The following is a 24,374-nucleotide window of genomic DNA, read 5'->3' on the forward strand; positions in this document are numbered from 1 at the left end:
GGCAACTGTCAGGGACGCTCTCATTGCCACGCACAGGCGAGAAAAAATTGCAAGAACGTCTGGAAATTAACAGATAATTTTACTGGGGTTGGCAAGTTTTAGAAAAAAATCCGCGTCCTGACCTGTTGTTCACAAGACCGCCATTGAAGGCTTAGGCTAAGTTTGGATAATGTATCCAAGCTAGTTAGCTGAGGTGGGAAAATCCAAAATGGATGCCGCCTGGAGAGCATTTGTTGAGCTAGCTCCCTAGATGTAGATTTCCTCAACAACAACAACAAAAACCGAAACCTCGGAAACACCGTTGGGAAGGAAAGACGCTATCTCGGGTATGTTTGTTTCCTCATCTGTGTGAAATTGCAAACTAGGCTCATAAACTCAGTAGCACTTTCGCGTATTTTGTTCTATCACTATGTTAGTGATTCGAGAACATCATATTATTGCATTGACGATAATTCCCACAGAGTTGTTAACGCGCCAGCAGCAAGAAGATGCTAACGTGCCCCATCAGTGCAAAGCAATCAAGTCATTGTGTCAGTCAAATAAATGATGACATACCCTGTACTGCAACTACAGTTGAACACAATAGAAATTATTTTAAAACAAACACGTTTCTAGGGCGTCATGGTGTCTTAAGTGGACAGCATTTCTTCCTCACAGTCCTGAGGTTCATGGTTCGAACCAAAGCCGGTGCCTTCCTGTTTGGAATTGGCATGCCATTTATCTGCCATCTTTACCCTGCCCACTTAGGTACACTGAGGACATGGCGGTGTATTTCGACCACCGTGTTGAGACCCCTGAAAATTGTGAGGAACCCTCTCACTTGATGTGGCACTCGGCTCTGTCCATACTGGCTGTGGCCTCACGAAACTCCACCGCTGGAGGAAATGTAAACATCTACTTACAGCAGGTAAACAAGAGTATGGTTGTGAGATTGTATTATTTTCTCAAATTGCTGCTATCAGTCCCGTCTATCTAAACAAATACTTCTCCAAATGCAGGGCGAGCATGTGGAGAGCTGCCACATTGAGCGTCCTCACCGGACCACCATGCTTTGCTGGCATCCCATAAAGCCAGTGTTAGCTCTGGGTTGGGAGAATGGCGAAGTGTTGCTTCTGTTGCACCCTGCCGGGGATCAAAATGTCCTCCCGAGCACGCACGTGGCACGTATCACGCTGCTGGAGTGGAGTAGCTCAGGAAGTCGCTTGGTCACTGGGGACCAGGTGAGTGTCTTTTGAAGTGCTTTCTTCAGTGATTCTCAAATCGGTAGCTTGGGACTTTTACGCATGTATAGTTAAGTTATTTTTCAGAATACTAATAACACCAAATAAAAAATCTCTTTTACGTTCATGTAACATCAGAGTGGAGCTTTAGCTGTTTGGAAGGTGGACGCCAGAGGGAGACTTCAAGGGAACCATCAAGTGAAGCACGCGTACAACTCACCCATCACTTGCTGCATATTCAAACCCGCTTTGCCTGGAGAGTGAGTAGACAGGATAGCTAGCTAATTGTGGGAAGAAAAAAAAAATCTTGAAGTGTTTTTTTTTTTTTTTTAACAGTGACGTGAAAATGCTGGCCCGTGCGTCAGTGAGTGGGGATGAAAATGCTTTAGATATGTTCAGCTGGAAGGGAGCGCCTCTCAAGATGGGGCCGCAAGAAGGCCTTGCTTTCTACGTCAGCACTGCAGATGGTAGGTACAAGTCTAATTTTTTTTTTTTAAACCCTGTAAAGTGAATTTAGAAATGTATTTCTAAATGCTTGTATGAAGACAATTGATACCGTGTTTAAGCATTTGAGTGTCTTGAAGATGAAAAAGTGCAAAGGCCATTTTTTTGTAAATTATTTCGCGGACCCCAAGCTGCAGTCTACGGACCCCCGTTTGACAACCACTGATCCAAATTGTCACTTCTTTATAGGTAAGGTACACAGTGTGGATGAGCACGGCAAAACGAGCATGCTCCTCAGTATGGACAACGCCATCAAGAAAATGTTCTACCTGGACACCAGGGAGGTTCTTACTGTGATCACTGACACTATGATGCTGTCACAGTACACTCTGGGACCAGAGGGGGATGCCCAGGAATTTCAAAAGGTGCGCTCATCAGATTTAAAAAAAAGTTCCTTCATACAGTATCCACACATTTTACATTCCTCTCTCAAAAAAAAAAACGTTTCAAGGTCAAGCTGAGCAGTAAGAGCGGCCAAAGCGTCGACATCGTGTGTGCCCAAAATGGTCTCGTTGTCACAGCGACAGGGGAGCAACTCATCAGGTCGGCATACTGCGCTCACCAAATGAGGCACGAAAACACACTTATTGGTTCATTCGTGTGATGTTCTGTCCTGATTTGGTTTTGCAGGCTGTGGGATCTGGAGCGAAACGAAAACTACGCCTTGTCTCTTGATGAGACGCTGGGCTTTGAGAGGGGCGAAATGATCAACTGTGTTTCCTACTGTACAGGGAAAGGTCAATATTGATATGTTTGACTTAGTTTGCTGTGTTTTATTATTATTATTATTATTATTATTAATATATTTGGAATAGAAAAAGTTGCCCAAAATTGTACTCTAGTAAGAGTACTTTAAAATAATATGACTCAAGTAAAATAGTCTTTGAAATTCTTAATTGAGTAAATACTCACTGTTAAGTATTTTTTTCAATCAGAAAGTAGTCATTGAAATACTTGAGTAAGTAGACAATGAAAAACAACAAACAAGTACTCACTGTTCATTATTTTATTTATTTATCAGAAAGTAGTCCTTGAAACACTTGGAATAAGTACTTGGTGGAAAAAAAATCTAGTCAAGTACTCAATGTTGAGTAAGGTGTTTTTTTTTCTAAATCAGTAAGTAGTCCTTGAAATACTTAAGTACTCAGTGAAAAAACTACTCAAGTACTCACTGGTGAATACGTTATTTATTTTATAATCAGAAAGTAGTCCTTGAAATATTTGCATAAGTACTCCGTGGAAAAAGCTATACAAGTAGTCATTGTTGAGTAAGTTAATTATTTATTTTAATCAGAAAGTAGTCCTTGAAATACTTGAGAAAGTACACAGTGAAAAATTACACAAGTACTCACTGTTAAGTTCTTGTTTGTTAGTTGTTGTTTTTAGTTAGAAAGTAGTCCTTGAAACACTTGAATAGGTACTCAGTGGGGGAGGGGGGGTCTACTCAAGTACTCACTGTTGAGTAAGTTATTATTATTATTATTTTTACCAGAAAGTTGTCCTTGAAATACTTGCATAAAGTACTCAGTGGGGGAAAAAAAACTATAGAAGTACTCACTCTTGACTATGTTATTTATTTTATAATCAGAAATAAGTTATTTTTTTAAAAATCAGAAAGTAGTCCGTAAAATACTTAAGTACTCAGTGAAAATAATACTGAAGTACTCACTCTTGACTATGTTATTTATTTTATAATCAGAAATTAGCCCTTTTAAATAATTGAGGAAATACACAGTGAAAAAACTACACAAGTTGTCACCGTTGAGTATTTTGTATTTTATTCAGAAAGTAGTCCTTGATATACTTACGTAATCAGTGAAAACAAACTACTCAAGTACTCAATGTTGAGTAAATTCTTTATTAATTTTTTTAATCTGAGCATGAATGTCAGATATCCCCAAAAATTAAATAGGAATGTGCATCTTAAATTACATCGAAAACCACAACGTGTGGAATTCCTTGTCTGCCATGAATGTTGTGTCCCTTCATTCCCAGAAATTCTTGCTGCTGGCACCAGTCACGGACGCATAGCGATGTGGAAGATGACGGTGCCCCCGGACCGCAGCAGAGGTGACACAAAAACCCAATGGAAGCTTCAGACACCCACGGAAATAGAAGGGAACGTCACTCAACTGCAGGTACTCTTAACAAATGTTTTCTTGTCGAGCGTAAATAAATATCTGACGCGTATTTGCCTTTCAGTGGGGCACCAGTCTAAATCTGCTGGCGGCCAACAATTCCAACACGGTGGTGATCCTGCACGAGCATGTGATGTCAGCCCACTGTAGCCAGCAGGTGGCAGCGGTGCAGTTGACGCCGACCCAGCTCAGCATCACGCAGTTCCACACGGGGCTGCACTTGGCTCTGCAGTCCGAAATGCACATCAAGGGAGTCTGTGTGACCAAAGTAAGCAGCAAAGGGAATTTGTCATCGGGCTTAATGTGATGTAGGCGAGCCTGTTTGTACTGTATTGAATTTGATCAGCTTTCAATTTTTTTAAATTTGTGCTTCCATCCTGACAGGATTCTGCAACAGTTTGGAGCGGCAAACAGGTCACTGTTTTTGAGATGTCGGGGGCTGCGCTACATAATAAAGGTACTCGAGGTGCTTTCAAGGCTGATTTTAACTCATTCACTGCCATTGACGGCTATAGACGTCAAAAATTAATTTGAACTATTTCCAATAGTTTAACTTTTTTTTTTGCATTTGTTAACAAGAGTGTGAAAACCTAGATTTAAAATTTGTTTTGTTTTTATGCAATTAATTACAATAAAAAAAAAAAATCGCCTGACGCCCCTAATTTTTAATAATCTTTTCTTCTTTTTTTTAAATTGCATCAGGCAATTATTATTTTTTTAATAGTAATTAATCACAGTAATAACTCACAATTTATCACAAATTTGTGTTCTGTTCTAAATGTACAATAAAACATTATTTTGGGGGGGAGGGGTCCTACTCTTAATAACAAAAGTGGGAAAAGTGTTAAACTAATAGAAATAGTAAAAAAAAAAAATTGACGTCTATAGCCGTCCATGGCAGTGAATGAGTTAAGAGAGCTAATATTGTCTGATTAAATCCACTGTTAATCTCTTATTTACATTTTTTCCTCTGCTGATTTCCCCAGGATCGTTCCCTTGTGACTCTCATGTCGTAGCTGTACATAGTGAGAACCTCTACACAGTGGAACCTAACAGAGTCCAAATCCGCACACCGCAGGTTCGTTGACCCACTTTAGGAAGATGTAGTTCACTAATTTAGTCATTCAATTCTCTAAACACCATTTTATTATTTTATTTTTTTACATTTAGGGCACAGTGAAACAGCTGTTGACTTTCTCCAAGGCGGAAGGCAACCCGGTGCTCCTCAGCGTGTGCCAGTCTTACCTGGTGGTCGGCACCGACACATCGCATATCCGAGTTTTTGATCTCACCAGGAGGTTTGTTAATGGTGATGTTACTCTTAAGTCAAATACTTCTTTGTCCATATATGTGTGCATCAATGTGTTTTTATAGAGATGCTAAAGCTCACTGCAATGCCAAGAACCTGACTGACCAGATTCCTAATCTGGGAGCCCTGCGGTCAGTCAAGTGCAACGCCAACGGCAGCCAAGTCAGCATCTTAATCACACAGGTGAATAATCAACAGCCACTCTCATTCTACATCTATTTCATTCTAATTTCACAAACCCCAGTCTTCTTTTTCCTCTACTTTCGCTATTCTAAATCGATTTTTTTCTTTCCTCTTTAGGTGAACGGTCGACCCGACCAAAAAGTGTACTTCTATGACATTGAAATGGACACCGTGACACACTTTGACTTCTTTACTGGCAGACCATCCAGTGGGATCTCACAGCCGGAAGAAAGTGAAAGGTAGGTAAAGATGCATTTGCCCTTTAGCCAAAAATAAGCAAACATTTCCTCAAATTTAGACACATTTTCTTATTTTAAGCCCCCCAAAAAATATATTTTTTATATCTGCCAGCAAAATATGTTTGTCAATAATTCTTAAAACTAGTACATCAATCTAGCCCCTTTAAAACAGTAACGGGTTTAAAATAAAATCAAATAAAAAAACATGCTAATTACAAGTTCTGATTCAGCAAAGTCATACACATTTTGTTGCATTTTATGATTTATTTATTTTGCTAATCCGCATTATGGGCATTGTTAAAATATATTGTTCGGTTCTGCGTTCTAGTAGACCTGATTCAGCACAGCAGGTGACATTTTACTTATGTTGTGTAGCCCATGGCTGTGTCAGTAATGCATTTAAAATGTGCTCGAAAGCAAAGACAATATTCAAACTTTAATTGGCAAGTTATTCCCTAATTTCTAAATTGAGAAATTGTGTAATTGGTTTTCCTCTTAAAATAAGAAAAAAAAGTATTTCTCTTCTGCTGGTCATTTCATGCAAACATTGTGCAAAGCATTATTTGAGTTTATCACAATTTTATTTTCTTAATATTAGCTGTAATGTCTTAAGAAAAAGTTTGATAATTTTCCTTAATTTTAGATCAAATTTCTAATGCAAAAATTATTTGTCGAGATTTTTTTTTCATGTTGGGCAAAAAACGAGGAAACCCCCCAGAAACAAGTTTTGTTTTTTTACTTTCTTAAAGGGGAAGTCAACTCCAAAATGTTTTTTTTGGGCAATATGTTCTATGCAGCTCCTCTAGTCTAAATATGTTATTCTGTTTAATATTGCGTTAGTAGAATATGAGTTAAGCAGCAAAATCCAGCCGTTTTTAATCCATCTCAGGGGGCGGCCATTTTGCCACTTGCTGTCAACTGAAGATGACATCAATATCGCTCAGGTCTCAGGAAACAACCAATCACAGTGCAGCTTCAGAAAACTGGTGAGCTGTGATTGGCTGTTGCCTGAGCTCTGGGTAACTGTGATGTCATTTTCAGTCGACAACAAGTGGCAAAATGGCCGCCCCCTGAGATTGATAAAAACAGCTGGATTTTGCTTCATAACTCATATTCCACAAATTTTATTATATATATATATATATATATATATATATATATTAATCAGAATGTCATGTTTAGGTCACATATAACATATTATTGTCAAGAAATGTTAAAGGTTGACCTCCACTTAAAAAAAATATCATTTTTTTGTTCTTCAGACAAGATTTTCAAGCGAGCGAGCTTAGCGGCCGATGCCCTGTATCGCACTTCTGGGACGAGAGTGAATCTCGACTCTTTGTGTGTGAGACAGTGCCGGTCAGCTCTGAAACCTCATCATCCGGCTACTGGGACACGGTAAAGTTAACATTCAAGTCTAAATCAGCTTTTAGAGTTTTATTAAAAGACTGTATGCGGTGTTTATTTCTGTCCTTCCGTTGATTTTTTTCCCAGGTGGATGTGTCTGTGGTTACCCTCTTCTGTACTCAGGAACACGGCCTCCTCTTGCAAGATTGCTACCCCAAACCGGCAGGCCTGCAGGCCCTCCTTGCTCTTGACGTGCCTTATTATTATTTCAGCTGCAAGGTGAGTTTAGACAAACTCTTGTTGATCAGTTTCTTCATGATTTGAATCTTCTTAGACGTGCTGCTTCTATGTGGAAATTTTTGTTAAACACATATTTCCCTTTGCACCCACCACTACTCTAATGTGCGACTGTTTGGTCAGCGGAGGGGTGGTGTCTTTCAATCAGAAGTAAGTGCCTGTCTGTGCCTTTCCTTCAGAAAACTAAACATTTGTCATTTCCCGGCAGCACAAAAGTGTCCCTGTGTGGCGAATATAGCTTTGTTTATTCCAAGGTTGTAGTTTGCTTTGACTCCTGCCCATTCCGTTAATGTCCACAGTTCATCCAAAAAGTGTTCACTTTTTCCTCATTTTGTTCTGTTTACAGCCTTATTCCAAAATTGAAGACATTTTTTTATTTTATTTAAAGTGCCTATCTAAATTCCAAATACATTTTCCCAGCATTTTCTTTTCCTGCAGACGATGACACTGACAACCATTTTAACTCATTCACTGCCATTGACAGCTATAGACTTTAAAAATAATAATTTTAACTATTTATATTAGTTTAACATTTGTTCCCATTTTTGTTAACAAGAGTATGAAAACCTAGATTTTTTTTTTTGTACATTTAGAACAGATATAAAATGTGTGATTATTCGTAATAGTGAAGTCATGCGATTAATTACGATTACAAATTTTAATCGCCTGATGCCCCTAATTTTTTAATAATCTTTTCTATAAAAAAACAAAAAAACACTGTTAAGTTGTAACCACATAAAAGCAAAAATTCATGATCAAGTTATTCCAATAAAAGTTTTTTTTTTTTTTTTTGCAGTGTCGGATGTTAAGCTCCTTCTCTGTATACATTCCTGAAGCGTTTTGTATTAATAGCCGTTCTTTTGAGTGATACAAGTGCCACGAGTAGCGCACTAATTAGCATTAGCGAGTCAGGCTGGAGTAGATCATGACAATTCTTTGCAGAAGTATAAATTGAGGCAGAAGTCATTGTCAATCAAATAATTTGTAATCTAAAATCGTTCTTAATCGATTCTGAATGGAATCGCACACCTAAAAATCGGAACTGAATCGAATCATGAGACAGTCAAAGATTCCCAGCCCTAATGTGTTCATTCATTCATCCAAACTTGCTTTTTCCTTGTTTGTTTTCAAGGAGGTTTCTGCCACATCAGCGCCAGCAAACCAGAGCCAGCCATCACGAGGGTCCTTTGCACTTTTCCCCCAAATGGTCTCCAGGCGAGCGCTCAGGGACTTTGAAGGCCTGGAGAACTGCGACAAGTCCACCCGCGACGCCATGCTCAACTTCAGCTTCTACCTCACCGTCGGCCACATGGACGAAGCCTTCAAGTCCATCAAACTCATCAAGAGGTAAGAAGTCAGCTCGGCGCAATCTGTCAGCACGAGGTACGTACTTCCCACTTTTATCAGGTCATCTTGTTCTTTGGCAGTCCGGTCCACAAGGACTTTAATTCAAAGACTTGACTGAAGACCAACAGGGAGTGAGTGTATTGTTATGTTCGGCCTTGGCTCTGAGTGGCTCCACAATGGTCAGGAGGTTGTTTTTGATTCACAAAGTGCCTTCACGAGGTTTTTCAAAATTATCTGTGACTTTTCAAGATGAACCTAAAATGCACTCTGACCTTTCCGAGTCAACTTAATTGGACCTTCTCAAACGGAAAAAAAATCGCATTGAAACAATCAGGTGGGAAAAACATCCCACTCGCCGGATATTCACCTCAATAGATCTGATGACAGCTTTACTAAGCTCCTCATTGATGGCTATTTTTACCGCTTTTCAAAACGATTGACATTGTGTTTGATTAATGCAAACATCCACCTTTTACATGCTTGTCATGAATTACCCAGTGTGACATTAGAGTTTTCTCACGAATTGTCTTAGTCATATAAATAAATGCATGTGCAGCTGGGCTTAATGTCATTGTTAAAACATTTTGGTGGAAATCCTCGGAATGAAGCAGCAATATCAGATGCAGGCTGGAATGTCTGTATTCCAGACTCTGCAATTTCCTCTCATTCATGTTGTCCTTGACCTGCAGGGTTATCACCCACTTACTGTCTTTTAGCCTTCACATTGCAATTTAGAGGAGGTGGCCCGGTAATATGAATAGTCAAATAAACAGTGCGTATGTAGAGACATATAAAGATATCGAATCGATTTTCCTTTTCGAGCCTGATATCGATTCTTAAAATCGTGAATCGATTATTTTTAATATCTCTTTTTCCCAGAAATTCATAAGAAAATAGAATTTTTAAAAGCCACAATTTTTAGTATCTTTCTGTTTTCGTGAAATTTATTTTTTATTTTTTAGAATAATATTTTGTCTATAATTCATGTGATAACGTCATTATTTTTTATGAACAATTAATATCTTTCATAGCAAGTTTTTCCACTTGCTATCAACTGAAGATGACATCACCTGTGCTGGGGAAACAGCAGGTGAGCCGTGATTGGTTGTTACCTATTTCCTGTGCATGGAAAAATGTGTTTTTAAAAGTATTAATTGTACATAAAAAAATAATGAAGTTATCAAATAAATTTTGGACAAAATATTAACTTTTTACTGGTGAAAATGGCTCGATGAGTCAAGTGTCCCTTTGAAAGTATTTTCTTACATTTATGAAGGACAATTCAGAATATTTTCTATTCATATTTACAATTATTGAATTAGAATTATGAACATTTTTCACCTCATCCTTGCTGATGTCAATGTTTGTGTAACACTTAGTGATTATAAAACTAAATCATTTAACCAGTTACTGCCTTTGCGAAATTAAATTTGTGCATCTAAATTGAATCGACTGAGGAAATTAGAATCGATACCCAGCCCTAATAACGAAGGTACAATGACAAAAAAAAAGTTACGTAGAATGATAAAACTGACAAAGCATCACACTTGACTTTCAAATTTATTGAATTTATAAGATGCTATTTTATTTACCCCGTTTGAAAATGTGGAAGGATCCACAGGGTTCTTTGCAGATGTATGACATAATAATCCCAAATATCACGACACTTAAACGATAGCACTGTGTTTTATACAGTTTACGAATATTAAATTAGTGTATGGATGTACCACGAACAAGCAGACTTCTAAGTGGATTACATGAATTGCAAAAAATGATGGCAGTTCAGCTGTTGCCTGCTTTTATGTAGAAGTGCATGTTGTCACCAAGCTTAAAATGCAAGTTTCCTATTAAATATTGCTTTGACCCATTAAGAAACCTTGCTAGGATGACTCAAATGTTTTTAACCTACAAAAGATATATCAACATTACATTTCGATATGGGGGAAAGAAAAACGAGGTATTCCGTTATTATGATTTATAACCCATTCTTGAGGATTTTTGACTTAAGTGCACATATAACAATCAAGGTCCAGCTTGATCTTCTGCTTGGCAGACGTCCAAGAGTTGTGGATTATAAAACCAAACACATGCAGGTGGATGTATATTGCGCCATGGGGTTAATGAGATTGCGCGGGGATTTTCCGCTCAACACGGCGAATCCACGTAATCGTTGTCCAGACGCGGGTGGAAAGGGGACGTCAGCGAGCGGCTGATGATGATGACCCGCGGCGCCAGGCAATCGTCACGGCGGTGTAAAATGTTCCAGATGAGCATGGCCGCCGCCGTGGTAGCGAGCAGGCACGCGGCTATGTCCACGTAGCAGGAGTAGGACAGTTGCGTGTAAGGCCCGATCCTGTAGAAGGTCACCAGTCCAATCACCAGCACAAAACCTACACGGGCGCAGAGGAAGACAATTGACTCGGTTTGGCCAGTGACTTGAATAAACCGCCGAATAACATTAAAACAAAGAATTGCAAACATTCCACTAACTGCATATTTCTGACGTTTGTTTTACACAGTTACTCATTGATGGCTATTTTTACTGCCATATTGTGTATGATTCCCGAAATCCTCCGCCCATGCGATTACACATTTCCCACCGCGCTAACTTGTTTGTTGTTTTGTGAACTTTTTTTTTTCTGTGTCTTTGCGCCTATGAGGCCCATGCTCCTACACAGGATATTACTCAAGTATGGCAGACATATTAATATTATACACAGCAGACTGGGCTTAAAGCCTGGTATCTGTACTCGCCCATCCCTAATTTTAAGCTGAACTTAACCATAGCCAGCCCTAAAATAAAATAAAAATATAAAAACGTATTTATGAAACAAAAACAACCTGGTACGAAAAAGATTTAAGATGTTGTCATGCCATTTGTAGCATTACACAAAAGAGGCCTTAAAACCCTTCGCTGGTCTCTGTTTTCTTGGAATTCACAATCGAAGGAACTGCTCCGTCTTCAGTTCCATGCTGATTCATTGAACTGCTTCCATAACACACCTTTCCTGCACCTTTACCTCATGGAAGACCCCATCCATTCATAAAACCGAAATTGACCCGTTGGGTAATTTAATAATTTCGCCGCCCCCCTTTCTATGCACTGAGTGAGGATGTGAATAACAGCGTCTGCGTACTATGAGTGTGTGTCAAGCACTCAAATTGGAACGTCGCGCTGTTTGCTCAGTTGGCTCGGTGTTTAACCCGCCTGGCTCCTCATCCAAGAAAATGAATAATCTCCTGTCCAGGTTGCAGCCAGGGTGGGCTGTGTGAACCTCTTTCTGGCACGCACTTATCTCGTCAGCTTCCTTCCCCTTCTTCCTCTTTCCATCCTTCCGTCCCACCCCTCCACACCCGGGACTTCGAGGCTCGGACATTTACTGGAAGTTTGGATGTTATCGGTCACAGAGAAAAGCCTGAATAAGATTCATTTTGATGATTTTCAAAATATATATGATTTGTGAAATGGTGGGAAACTAAATGTCGTAAGTAATTATCCCGTGACCTATTATGATGCAACCTGACTTTTGACACAAGCGCACACATTCCAGCTTCCAAGGGTGAAACGGCCAACACAAAGGGAACAAAAAAAAAAAAAAAAAAACTGAATGGACGTGAATGTTGTAAGCTCACAGTCTGTGGGCACGTTTGGCTCCCATCAAAATGAAAACATTCCGGTGAAAGAAGTTGATAAGGCTTAAAAATATCACCATTCATTCAAGTAGTCCATTCACTACTTGTATAAAGACGAATACAAATCGAATTTATTTTGTAACTTGAAACACTTATATTAAATCCTCTTTCCACCTTGAAATGAATGGAAATGGCATTAATCCGTTCTAGCCTCCCCCCAAAAATCAATTTTTTCCCGTAACATTTTTTTTATACTAATGAATGTCAGCAATACAGTATTATTATTATTATTTGCAGTGGACAAAGAATATAAACCTGTCAGTATTGTTATTTGGGATTATCTGGGCCGATATTCAGCATTTTGACGGCATCTGCCTTTCTGAAAAATCTGTCGGCCGATAAGGAATCAGTTTAAAACGATGTTAACTTTAGGGAACTATTTATTTAAAACTTCAGTTAACTTTACTGTATAAGAGATGCTTCTGACGAAAACATGCACCTTTTTGTTTTTGTTTGAAATTACCACAAAATTATTAGACATTTTGAAATTTTTGAAAAATGTATTTACTGTACAAAACAATTGGTAACTATTTACCAGTATTTGTTTAAGTTTTTTTTATTATTTTTTTATAAACTTTTTAAGACACTAATAATTGGTCCCTTAACTTTTTGTCGCCAATATTTTCCCCTTTAGTGAAAATGAATATCGGAGTTGAGTTTACTGCCACCATAGAGCGCGCGTATCCCAAATTAAAGCTACTTTATGTGGTTGTCTATTCTTAATGTTTTACTATTTAAAAATAGAATAAATTTGACAGAACACTCATCAGTAATCACGTTTCCCACAGAAAGCAAGAGTACATAGCCAAAAGTGCATGACCAATGATTTCTCTCAACTTTATAGAGTTCTTTAATGTGAGGTCAGAGATAACTGAATTATATGAGAGGGCCTGGCGCCCAATCAACATTCTTGTTCATTTTCCACAAACTTTCCCACAAAATCGTAAGCATAGCATTTTCAGCCATAGTAACATTAATATCCCCAAGCTGCTTTTGCTCACCATATATGGCCAGACATTGTCCTTGCAAGATGCTATTTTTTTTCCAGGGAGCCTTTCTAATTTTAGATAGGAAATAGGCGTGTGCTATTTCAACTGTATTGTCAACTTACGTGAAGACGGTCTCATTGATCACTCCCGACTATCGTCATAAAAGCTATAAATATCCGCATGCGGATCTCCTAGACTAGACATGTCTTTTGTTTAGGTCACTAAGACCTGGAATGCGATTCACTGTTATTTGAGGGTGTGACTGTCAACTCTCTAATCAAGGTTCTCAGATAATGGCAATCAATGACACAAAAAAAAATGCTTGTGATGGAAGGGGGTAGTTAATCAGCAAGCTTTTCTGTCAAAAAAATAAATAACAAAAAATGTGTCTGGGGCCGCAAAACATTTGAAGATTGTGATGGAGGAAACAGTATCTACTCCTAAAGGGAGGGGAAAAAATCGAATGTACTGAGGGCTCAAGAGCTAATTAGAGCTGCACCATAACACAAAAAAGAAAACATAAGGCATATTTTTCTAATTTTTCTATATATTGTTTTTCATATATATATATATTTTCTGTCAAATTTCCCAAAATTTTTACCATTTTATAGACATAAAACCCCTTCTTTCTTTTTTTTTTGCTGCTTCACTTTTCTTTTTTGGACATTTTATTACTATTTTTTGACATTTTTGCTGCCTTTTTTGCCATCAGTTTTGTGGACATTTTATGGTAATTTTCAAGAGTTCTTGTTTTGTTTTTGTACATTTGGTAGTTGCTTTTTAAACATTTTTTTTTTTTAATCTGACTTTTACATTTTTTATGGTAATTTTCGGGATTTCTTTAGTTTTTTGACATTTAATAGCTAATTTCTGAACGTTTTCTTTTCTGCCCTTCTTTTTTTTTGCCTTTTTTATTTTTTATTTTTGCAATTCCAAAGATATTTTATGGTAATTTTCTGCCTTTCTTTTGTTTTTGGACATTTTAAATTATTATTTTTTATTTCTAATCATTTTTTTTAGAGATCCACAAAGAGTCACAGGAGAGGGACGAAAAAGAGTCACATGTAGCTCCAGAAATGCAGGTTGCAGGCCCCTGATCTAGTGGGAAACTGCGTTATGCGCATTTAACTTCTAAAATCCTCAATCCCAGCATGACTGTTGTCATAAACAAACACAAGAGTATCTCCAGGCAGTGCACAAACACACAGTCCCTGTCGAAAAGTGTCTTTCCCGTGCATTCCCCCTCCCGGCTTTTTCCTTCTTCATCTCGGGGGTTTGCATAACAGGTAGTCACAGACATTTCCTCGTCCTGAGCAGGGATATCCTGGCGCCCACCAGTCGCTCCCTGGCTCGCTGCAGCTCTGGCTCACGGGCTCTGGACGAAGACTAAATTTAGACCCAGAGCAGGCCGCAGACTGATACAGTGCCAAGTGACTGAGTGTCCATACACCATGCGCTGTAGGGACAAAAGTATTGGGACACAACTCTTTTGTATCAAACAAGGGTTGGGATAGTTCTTCCTGATTCTCTTGTAAGTTTGTGGGAAGTTTGCAGAAATACATTTACTGTTCCCATGGCAGTGCCCCTGTACACATGGTCCATAACGGCACACTTGAGACGTTTGGTGAGGAAGAAGTGGAAACCGTTGAGGATGGAGAAAAAGGGGGAATCACGTCACATGCTCGTCTACATTTAGTTCCTGTGGGTGTCCCAATACGTCCATCCATTTATTAACACATAGCCTTCATAGTTGTGGTGTGGTTGGAGACTATCCAAGATGGCTAGGTGAATCACTAACACTGCTAATGTTTGTCTTAATTTGTACATTACCCTTTAAAAGTTTGGGATCACTTATGATTGGTCTTTTTTTGTCTTTTTCCATGGAGTTAAGATTAAATTAATCATAAAGTACAGCATAGACATTTTAAATTTGTCTGCAAGCTTTTGAAAGGTATTTTATGCCCATTAAAATATATAATATTTCGTCACTGTTGGGCAGATACCTTGTATGATCAAATCTAGTCAATATAATATTTTTTATCACAAATTGATACTGTTGATCTATCACTTTTTTTTCTGCATCATTAACAAATTAACTCATTCACTGCCATTGACGGCTATAGACGTCAAAAATTCATTTGAACTATTTCTATTAGTTTAACTTTTTTTTCCCACTTTTGTTAACAAGAGTATGAAAACCTAGAATTTTATTTATTGTACATTTATAACAGATATAAAATGTGTGATTAATCGTGAGTTAACTATTGAATCTACGCAATTAATTACGATTAAAAATTTTAATCGAATGACACCCCAAATTTTTTGTAATCTTTTTTTTTTATCACGTCAGGCGATTAAAATTTTCAATTGTAATTAATCGCACGACTTCAATAGTTAACTCACAATTAATCACAAATTTTATATCTGTTATAAATGTACAATAACATTTTTTTCTAGGTTTTCATACTCTTGTTAACAAAAGTGGAAACTTTTTTTAACTAATTGAAATAGTTCAAATGTATTTTTGACATCTATAGCCGTCAATGGCAGTGAATGAGTTAAAATGATGGAAAATATCTGTCTGAGAAAGTCTTGAAAACACCTCCCACACTCTGCGGGAGCCGTGCAGCATTTTGTCACCTCAAGATTAAGTTTGGATGTACTTTTGACAATAACAGGGGAAAATAGTTATGTTAAATACGTTTGAGTAAGCCTGTTTTGTTTTGTTTTGTACAATTTTTTTTTTTTACGTAGTGATTTTGGAGATGCAAGGATTTTGCTCGTCTGCGACGATAGTATATAAACGTCACTGGGTCCCCTTGAAAGGCACTAAATAAATTCTGTAGTTCAATGGCTCATTTATCACGTAATTATTTGATTGTTTCTTAACCAGTGAGAGTAAATTTCCTGCATTGCATTCTTATCATTGTGAGCGTATCCTTGTGAGTTGTAGTACTTGACGGAGGTTTGGCACTTACTGGCTAGCTGGAAGAGCGCAGCAATGGCCTCCTCCCACCACTGAGATTCTGCCGTGATGAAGGGCAGCTCCATCAGGCCCAGGAGGAAGATCAGTTGACCTGCTGTCAGGGCCACGGTCGCCATCAGGTTACACGCCCGCATCATGTCGAACTGCACTTGAGGGACCACGGGGAGAGTTGTGTTATACCACTAAACATCCCTGAGCAAAATAAAATTCTTCAATGTAAAAAAAAAAAAAAAATGGGGAGTAATATTTACTCGAAAAAGTAAAAAAAAAATGTTTTCCAGAAATTCTAAGTACATTTCACTAAGAGAGTTTTGGGTACATTTTACTATTTAAAAAAAAATTGTGGAAAAAAGCTGTGTAAGCGTTGAGAAACAAACTCATGACCTTCAGCTTGGGTGACAGCCACTCTACCACCTGAGCCATGCCACCCTTGCTGTTTGCCACTATACTGCTGCATTGCTGCTGTGTCCAAAATAAGACCAAAAAAAAAAAAAACACTCTCTTGGAGGTACGAGGGTCCCACCTGATACCAGCAGTATAATAAAACACACAAGGCGTGGCATGGCTCAGGTGGTAGAATGGCCAAGCTGAAGGTTATGAGTTTGTTTCTCAATGCTTACATTGCATCTTTAAAAAAAAAAAAGTAAAATGTACTTAAAACTCACCTTGTATAATTTACTTAGAATTTCTGAGTAAAAACCTTTCTTCTTTTTTTTTTGTGTTGCGCATTTATAGTGATGAAATGAGATCAGATTGCGACTTACTAACGCAACTCTAGTAACTTAACTGCAGTAATATACTGTAGCAGGATTATTATTTTTTTATCACACTGTGCTGCTGCCTCATTGTGCTTAGTTGGCAGTGGGCATGCAAACTTGTTCTTGAATGGACTTTTGTCAATGGTGCTTTATTAGGTCAATGGTGCTTTATTAGGTGAATGGCTCATTCTGTGAAAAATCCAACGATCCAAATCAAATTAATTACACAGTCAATTCTGTCAATTTTATTTTGTCCCACTGTAAACAAAGTAAAATTATAATGAAGAAAAAAAAGTCACTCATGGGTTGAGGAACAAATCCACAACTTTAGGTTGGGAGACAGCCAATGAAATCTTTGTAACTCAGTTTGGATATAAGCAAACAGTGGGAGTGGCGTAGCTCAGGTGGTAGAGTCTCCCAAGCTAAAGGTCGTGAGTTTGTTCCTCAACCCTTGTGTCATATTTTTTTTAATAAACTAGTAACATTTTGACATAATCCCTCCTCGCAAAAGTTATTTAGAATTTGTGAGTGGAAAGATCTTTAATATGTTTTTCCTGGGATAGGCAAATTCTCTCATACATATTAAAAATACTTTGAGTAAAATTGACTGTATAATTTACTTGATTCTGTGAATTCAGTTTTTTGACTAGTTTTGTAAAATATCCATCCATTTCCTGTTCCTATTTTCTATCAGGATAATTAGGCTTGGTCTTATAAGTATAGACTTACATTTTACAGAACTGCGGGATTCTTGATAGCCAGCATACTCGGAACCCCATCCCAGATCTTCACATTGCCTCTGTGCCACTTGAGCCCTTCGCCCCACCTGGAGGTCCTCCCGACCCCTCTCCCCTCCGGCGGGGCACATCTTCCACAGTCCCACGCTCCTCTTGCGGCCATCTTCCAGGGCTTGCAGGACCCAGCTGGGGGTGAAGGCGGCCACGTTGTTGAGGACCAGGGACAGCAGCGCGACCATGACCGCCGCAGCCACGAGCCTCTTCACGGCCATGTGACACCCGGTGCCCGCCAGCCCTCCTCCCCCGCCCTGGTGTTCCGACCCCCGTAGGTCCTCCCGCCCGCTCCCTCGCCTGTCCTCTGGAGAAGCTCCGTGGTTCCTCGGAACCACCTCCTCCTCCTCCTCCGCCGCCGCCGCCGCCTCCTCCAGCGGATCGCTCGCAAGTCACGCAAATGCAGAATAGACGAGGGTGTTGTTTTGAGGTTTATCTAAAGAACATCTCCGTTCATCCTCATCGACGAGTCGGTAACTCCTCAGCCTTCCTCTTCTGACAGCACCGTAGGTATGCTCGGATCGATCCAAGAGACGCCGAGGTCCATTCCACTGGCTCCCGATGGCTGCAGCTTGACTTTTGGATGTTGGTTCCTTGAGTCCTTTTCTGGCTAATCTCGACTTGTATGTTGAGCGTATACAAGAACGATAGACACTACCGCCTACAACAAAAAAGTCCCCGAAACCCACCTCCCTCTGCTTCCTTCTAGCGATGCCCCTCTCTTGTCCCTCGCAGCAAATTCTATTAGGTTGCAGTTGATTTGTTGCAGATGGTCAGTTTGCATTAGCAGCAGGTCATAACCCCTTCACGGCCGCTTTAAATGTGCTCGCATGCCAAGGTTTTGGTGGGACTCCAATGTCCAAAAAAGACCCCCCTCTTGGACGTCACTGTTGTATATTCTTTTGTCTGCGACCCGGGAGGAGGCGCGGGAGGGGGGGCGTTCACTTGAAGTCCTCTCTTGTGTGCAACAAACACGTTGGCCGCCACAGTCGGCCAGCAACAGGATGTGTTTCCTGAGAGGAAAAGAGGCTGGGAAGAGGGGCCAAATGTAGACCTGTTCCTTCTCTTGTCTTTCCTTTTCTGGCTCTCTAGATGTTGCCGCTCCTCTTGCATTGTCAAGTATTTCTCTCATTGTTTTTGGGGCATCCATACAAGGCCTGACTGTTTCTGGACAGAACTTGAATTATCTGGCTGACATGTTGCATGCTTGTACTGTACGCCGTTGCCCCCCTTGTACAACATGGGCCCCCTAAAGATTTGGGCTATTTCCTGTTGCCCAACTTTAATAAACAGCACACATCTGTATCTGCTAAAGCAATGAGGAGGGGGCAGGGTGGAGCCAAATAAGGAACAGATGGCTAAGGAATCTTGAATATGAACTTGAAGCAATTGCAAAAAGGGGTTCAGGTTTGAGATTTTGGCACACATCCTGATTTTTATCCTCTAGTGATGCCTAACAGGAAGTCCGACATTTTGATTTAGTTTGAGGAATTCTGGGCCTTTTTTAGAGATCATGTTTAACAATCTAAAGATGCTTAAAATAAGTTATTGAAAGCTTTTTATTTCGTCACACGCTGTTTGAAAAAAAAAAAGCTTTTTTTGAGAGTCTAAACGTGGGTAAAAATTGCACACACATCAGACACAAATCAATATTTTAGACATTTCTTATATATTTTTTCCCCCGTAGTGCGTTTAAACTAGATACAGGAAAATTGGAAGGCATTTGTAACAGCCCAAGACCTACACAAGTCTTTTGTAGCACTAGCCTATACCACACCCAACAGAAAGGCAGCTATTTTGACTTTTTGGGGGGAATTGGACGCGCTTTTTTGCCCATATTTTAATGAACACTTATAGAATTTATCTGATCATCTTCAATCTTTGTTGTGTTTCATCCAAAGAAAGAAAAAATATTAACAGCTTTTAATTTTGTCATACGCTGTTGCCGTAGCGATGCACTGTTTAAACCTGGCATAAAAATGAACATTTTCAAGATTTCTTGTGTGATTAAAAAAAAAAAAAAAAGGCTCCATAGCGCCCCCTACAAATTTTTAACAAAGCATTCCTGTTTGTACGTTTAACCTAGATCAACGAAAATTGAGACGCACACAAAAGTCTTTCACTCTTTTGAGTGCTGTAAAAAAAAAAAAAAATTGGTATCGAACATCCCTAATTAACTCATTCACTGCCATTGACCGCTATAAACGTCAAAAATTCATTTGAACTATTTCTATTAGTTTAACATTTTTCCCTCTTTTGTTAAGAAGAGTATGAAAACCTAGAGAAAAAAAATATTGTACATTTAGACCAGATATAAAACTTGTGATTAATCGTGAGTTAACTATTGAAGTCATGTGATTAATTACAATTAAAACTAAAATGATTAATTGTAATTAATCACATGACTTCAATAGTTAACTTATGATTAATCACAAATTTGATATCTGTTCTAAATGTACAATAATCATTTTTCTAGGTTTTCATACTCTTGTTAACCAAAGTGGAAAAAATGTTAAACTAATAGAAATAGTTCAAATAAATTTTTGACGTCAATGGCAGTGAATGAGTTGATAATCATTCTGTTGGGCTGATTTATTTATTTATTTTTATTGTAAAAAAAAAAAACTGACTTTGCTGACATCATTTTAATGTTCTATCTGATGACTAAATCAAAAGCCGTAAACGACTTTCTGCCTTTTCTTCTCACCAGTAAAGCAGTATGGGAGAACATGGCGCGCATGTGTGTGAAAACCCGCCGCTTGGATGTGGCCCGAGTGTGCCTTGGCAATATGGGAAACGCCAGGGCAGCCAAAGCTCTGAAGGAGGCCGAAGCCGAGCCGGAGCCGGAGGCCCACATAGCAGCGTTGGCCATTCAGCTCGGCATGCTGGTCGGACGCCAACCAAATGAAACTATTTGCTACACTTTTCTCGTTTTCTTTCTAACATCAAGATGTCCCTCCAGGAGGATGCTGAAAAGTTGTACAAGAGCTGTCAACGCTATGACCTTCTCAACAATCTCTATCAGGCGGCCGGCCAGTGTGAGAAGGCGCTAGAAATCGCTGAGAATCATGATCGCATCCACCTACGCACCACCTACTATAACTACGCCCGTTATCTGGAGTCCATGGGTGACAAGAGCTCGGCCCTGGCTAAGTAAGATACTTTTGTGGTATCGCAGTCACTATTTATATACTGCCATTTTAATTTATTTATATGTAAGGGCGTATTATAGAAAACAATGTTTACATTGTCCTTCTAAGTTGTCAAATCCTTGTTCCAGTTACGAAAAATCCGACACCCATCGAGTGGACGTGCCCAGAATGCTTCAGGATGATCCTTTGTCTTTGGAGATCTATGTGAACAGGATGAAAGACAAGTATATCCACTTCGAGTGTAAACAGGCACATTATGGCCAAATCCTTTTTATAACCTCTAATCAATCAACGCAGGAACCTCTACAAGTGGTGGGCCCAGTATTTGGAGAGCCAATCAGAAATGGATTCAGCTCTGGACTTCTACCAATCGGCTCAGGATTACCTCTCCCTGGTTCGGGTTCACTGCTACATGGGGAACGTTCAGAAGGTGACACTTTTGGTGATATGCGCGTAATGTAGTTAAAAAAATAATAATAATGAATTTATTCGACAGGCATGTGAGATAGCCATCGATACAGGTGACAGGGCAGCGTCCTACCACCTGGCCAGGCACTACGAGGGTCACGAGGACATCAAACAAGCTGTCCACTTCTACACTCGAGCTCAGGCCTACAACAACGCCATACGACTCTGTAAGGTGAGTTCATTACTGGCTGTTATGGTGATCAGAGGCGAGAATTCTGTCATTTCTCAGCATTGTTGATGCTTTTTTTTTTTTTTTTGGTCTCGTCTTATCGCTGAATAGGAGAATGGTTTGGATGACCAGCTGATGAACCTGGCTCTACTCAGCAACCCGGAGGACATGATGGAGGCCGCCTGTTACTACGAGGAGAAAGGCGCCCACATGGACCGAGCGGTTTCGCTCTACCACAAAGTATGTCAACTGTTGGTTTACTCTAAGAAGCCTTTTCAGGTCCGTTTACATTCCTGAATGCATTCTGTGGCACTCCACAAGAGGGCAGCATTAGATTACATTAGAATGACCACAATTTGCTATCATTCATTGGTTTTCTCCCTTCAATGGCGCCGTGTGCTTCTGTAGGCTGGTTACGTCTCCAAAGCCCTCGAAGTGGCCTTCGCCACGGAGCAGTTCGCAGCACTTCAGATGGTTGCCGAGGATCTGAATGAAAGCTCGGACCCTGCCCTCCTGGCGCGCTGCTCTGAGTTCTTCATCCAACATTCCCAGTTTAAAAGAGCTGTGGAGCTGCTGATTGCAGCCAAGAAGGTAGCGGTCCTCCTTGATGTCCATCACAATCTTCATACTCTGAATTTTATGTGACCATGTTCTTGTTCTCAGTACCCTCAGGCTCTGGAGTTGTGTGTAAATGAGAACCTGACCGTCACAGAAGAGCTCGCTGAGAAAATGACCGCGGCGGATTCGAAAGACTTGTCCGAAGAGGCTCACAAGGAGCTGCTGGAGAAGATAGCCGAGTGCTGCGTGCGTCAGGGGAACTACCACCTGGCCTCCAAGAAATTCACACAAGCTGGAAACAAACACAAGGTAAGAAATGCTTTTAGTTGTTGTCAAGGAATTTGGAATGGGAAAAAAAACGTAATAATAATAACTTAACTCATTCACTGCCATTGACGGCTATAGACGTCAAAAATTCATTTGAACTATTTCTATTAGTTTAACATATTTTCCCACTTTTGTTAACAAGAGTATGAAAACCTTGAATTGTTTTTGCGTATTAGAACAGATATAAAATTTGTGATTAATTGTGAGTTAACTAGTGAAGTCATGCAATTAATTACGATTTAAAATTGTAATCGCCTGACGCCCCTAATTTTTAATAGTCCTTTCTTAAAAATAAATAAATACAAGATTTTTTTTTTTTTAAAGGAAAATATTATTAAAATTTGTAATTGTAATTAATTGCATGACTTCACTAGTTAACTCTCGATTAATCACTAATTTGATATCTGTTCTAAATGTAAAAAAATATATAATAATAATGTAGGTTTTCATACTCTTGTTAACAAAAATGGAAAATAAATGTTAAACTAATATAAATAGTTCAAATGAATTTTTGACGACTACAGCTGTCAATGGCAGTGAAAGAGTTAATTATTGGACCTGGATTATTCTTTTACATTTGTATTTATTTGACAATTGATTTCAATCATAAGTACATTTCAAGTTGTAACCTTCAAGTTACTGTGGCAATTTTTCGTTTTCCTATAACAGGCAATGAGGGCACTCCTGAAATCAGGCGACACAGAGAGGATCATACTTTTTGCCAACGTTTGCCGTCAGAAGGAGCTTTTCATCATGGCCGCCAACTACCTCCAATCCGTAGACTGGAAAAATCCGGATATCTTGAAGACCATCATTGCGTTCTACACGAAAGGGAGAGCTCTGCACCTGCTCGCTGGCTTCTATGAAACCCGTGCACAGGTAGCATACTGCTCCATTCTTGACAAGACAAAAATGTACAACTATACAGACCTTTTATTTTTTGTAACCATACGAAAGGTGGAAATCGATGACTATCAGAGCTACGAGAAAGCTCTGGATGCTTTGAGTGAGGCGGTTAAATGCCTCTCTAAAGTAAAAAACTCAGACGGACAACAGGAAGCCAAACTGGCCGAGCTGCAGCGAAAAATCACCATCATTAAGAAATTTGTCCACGCACGGCGGTAAGAATATACTACTGTTCCAACTTCATGTTTTTCTTTTTAATTTCTTATTTTGGCTCCTTGGCTTTTGCGCAGGTTGAAATCGGAAGATGGCGAGGAGGCACTGAGCATTTGCGAAAGCTTACTGGCGGAACCCGAGCTGGATGTCGCTGTCAGAGTCGGCGATGTTTTTGGTTTCCTGATCGACCATCACTGTCAGAACGGCAACTTCAAATCTGTAATTATTATTATTATTAATTTACGCTCAATACAAAATCCCAATTATTCTGACTTGGCTGTATATTTTCCCTAGGCCTACAGCAAGCTGGAGGAGCTTCAGAATGTGGTACCATCACAAAATATCAGATATTACGTTAAACAGGCCAGCCTGGAGGCATTACATAAACACATGGGTCTCACTATGCATTCTGGGGACCACAAGCATAATGACAAAGAGGAAGATGAAGTGGAAGAGGACTTGAATATCCCCTAAAATCCCGCTCATCACCTCAGATTTACCAAACAAAAAAAACTATTGTGCCACTGGGTGGCGCTGGTGTCATGCTGACAGTTTGCTACAAATGTCCTCATGGTTGAAATATAATAATATCAAAAAATATATATAAGTCACTATTTTTTTATACACCTCATGAAAGCAGATTTGTGCAAGTGTGTGTAAATTTGGAATATTATTAAATAATTGTATGCATACATTTGACTGTATATGAAAAATGTACTATGGAATCCACTTTTTTTGGTGAACTATAACTCTTATGTAAATAAATGTTTTGATTCTTTTCTA

The 24,374-nt window shown here is 39.2% G+C and overlaps 2 protein-coding genes across 3 annotated transcripts; one reads left to right on the forward strand and one right to left on the reverse strand.

Moving 5' to 3' along the window:
• ift140 (intraflagellar transport 140 homolog (Chlamydomonas)) lies at window positions 1-24,310 on the forward strand. Of its 2 annotated transcripts, XM_086064857.1 has the most exons (31): window positions 1-326; window positions 748-907; window positions 999-1,220; window positions 1,359-1,480; window positions 1,557-1,687; window positions 1,914-2,089; window positions 2,176-2,267; window positions 2,355-2,461; window positions 3,720-3,862; window positions 3,927-4,130; window positions 4,247-4,319; window positions 4,849-4,940; window positions 5,033-5,160; window positions 5,237-5,354; window positions 5,472-5,593; window positions 6,856-6,991; window positions 7,088-7,219; window positions 7,361-7,387; window positions 8,370-8,584; window positions 20,509-20,686; window positions 20,761-20,951; window positions 21,079-21,174; window positions 21,248-21,380; window positions 21,447-21,590; window positions 21,699-21,827; window positions 21,996-22,178; window positions 22,251-22,454; window positions 23,142-23,351; window positions 23,430-23,593; window positions 23,669-23,810; window positions 23,886-24,310. In XM_086064857.1, exons 2-31 carry the CDS (start codon window positions 761-763, stop codon window positions 24,063-24,065), a joined length of 4,341 nt encoding a protein of 1,446 aa, XP_085920983.1. In that variant the 5' UTR covers window positions 1-326; window positions 748-760; the 3' UTR covers window positions 24,066-24,310. The 2 variants fall into 2 exon arrangements, with proteins under 2 accessions (XP_085920983.1, XP_085920984.1); XM_086064858.1 differs by lacking the exon at window positions 7,361-7,387.
• On the reverse strand, window positions 10,126-18,118 carry tmem204 (transmembrane protein 204). The gene is made up of 3 exons (XM_086064859.1): window positions 17,740-18,118; window positions 16,245-16,400; window positions 10,126-10,974 (listed from the first exon to the last, which is right to left on the reverse strand). Exons 1-3 carry the CDS (start codon window positions 18,017-18,019, stop codon window positions 10,730-10,732), a joined length of 681 nt encoding a protein of 226 aa, XP_085920985.1. The 5' UTR covers window positions 18,020-18,118; the 3' UTR covers window positions 10,126-10,729.
• Window positions 24,311-24,374: the final 64 nt, after the last annotated feature.

Source organism: Leptonotus elevatus, chromosome 20 (assembly GCF_054856555.1).
Source record: "Leptonotus elevatus isolate MCC_2025b chromosome 20, RoL_Lele_1.0, whole genome shotgun sequence".
Lineage (NCBI taxonomy): Eukaryota > Metazoa > Chordata > Actinopteri > Syngnathiformes > Syngnathidae > Leptonotus > Leptonotus elevatus.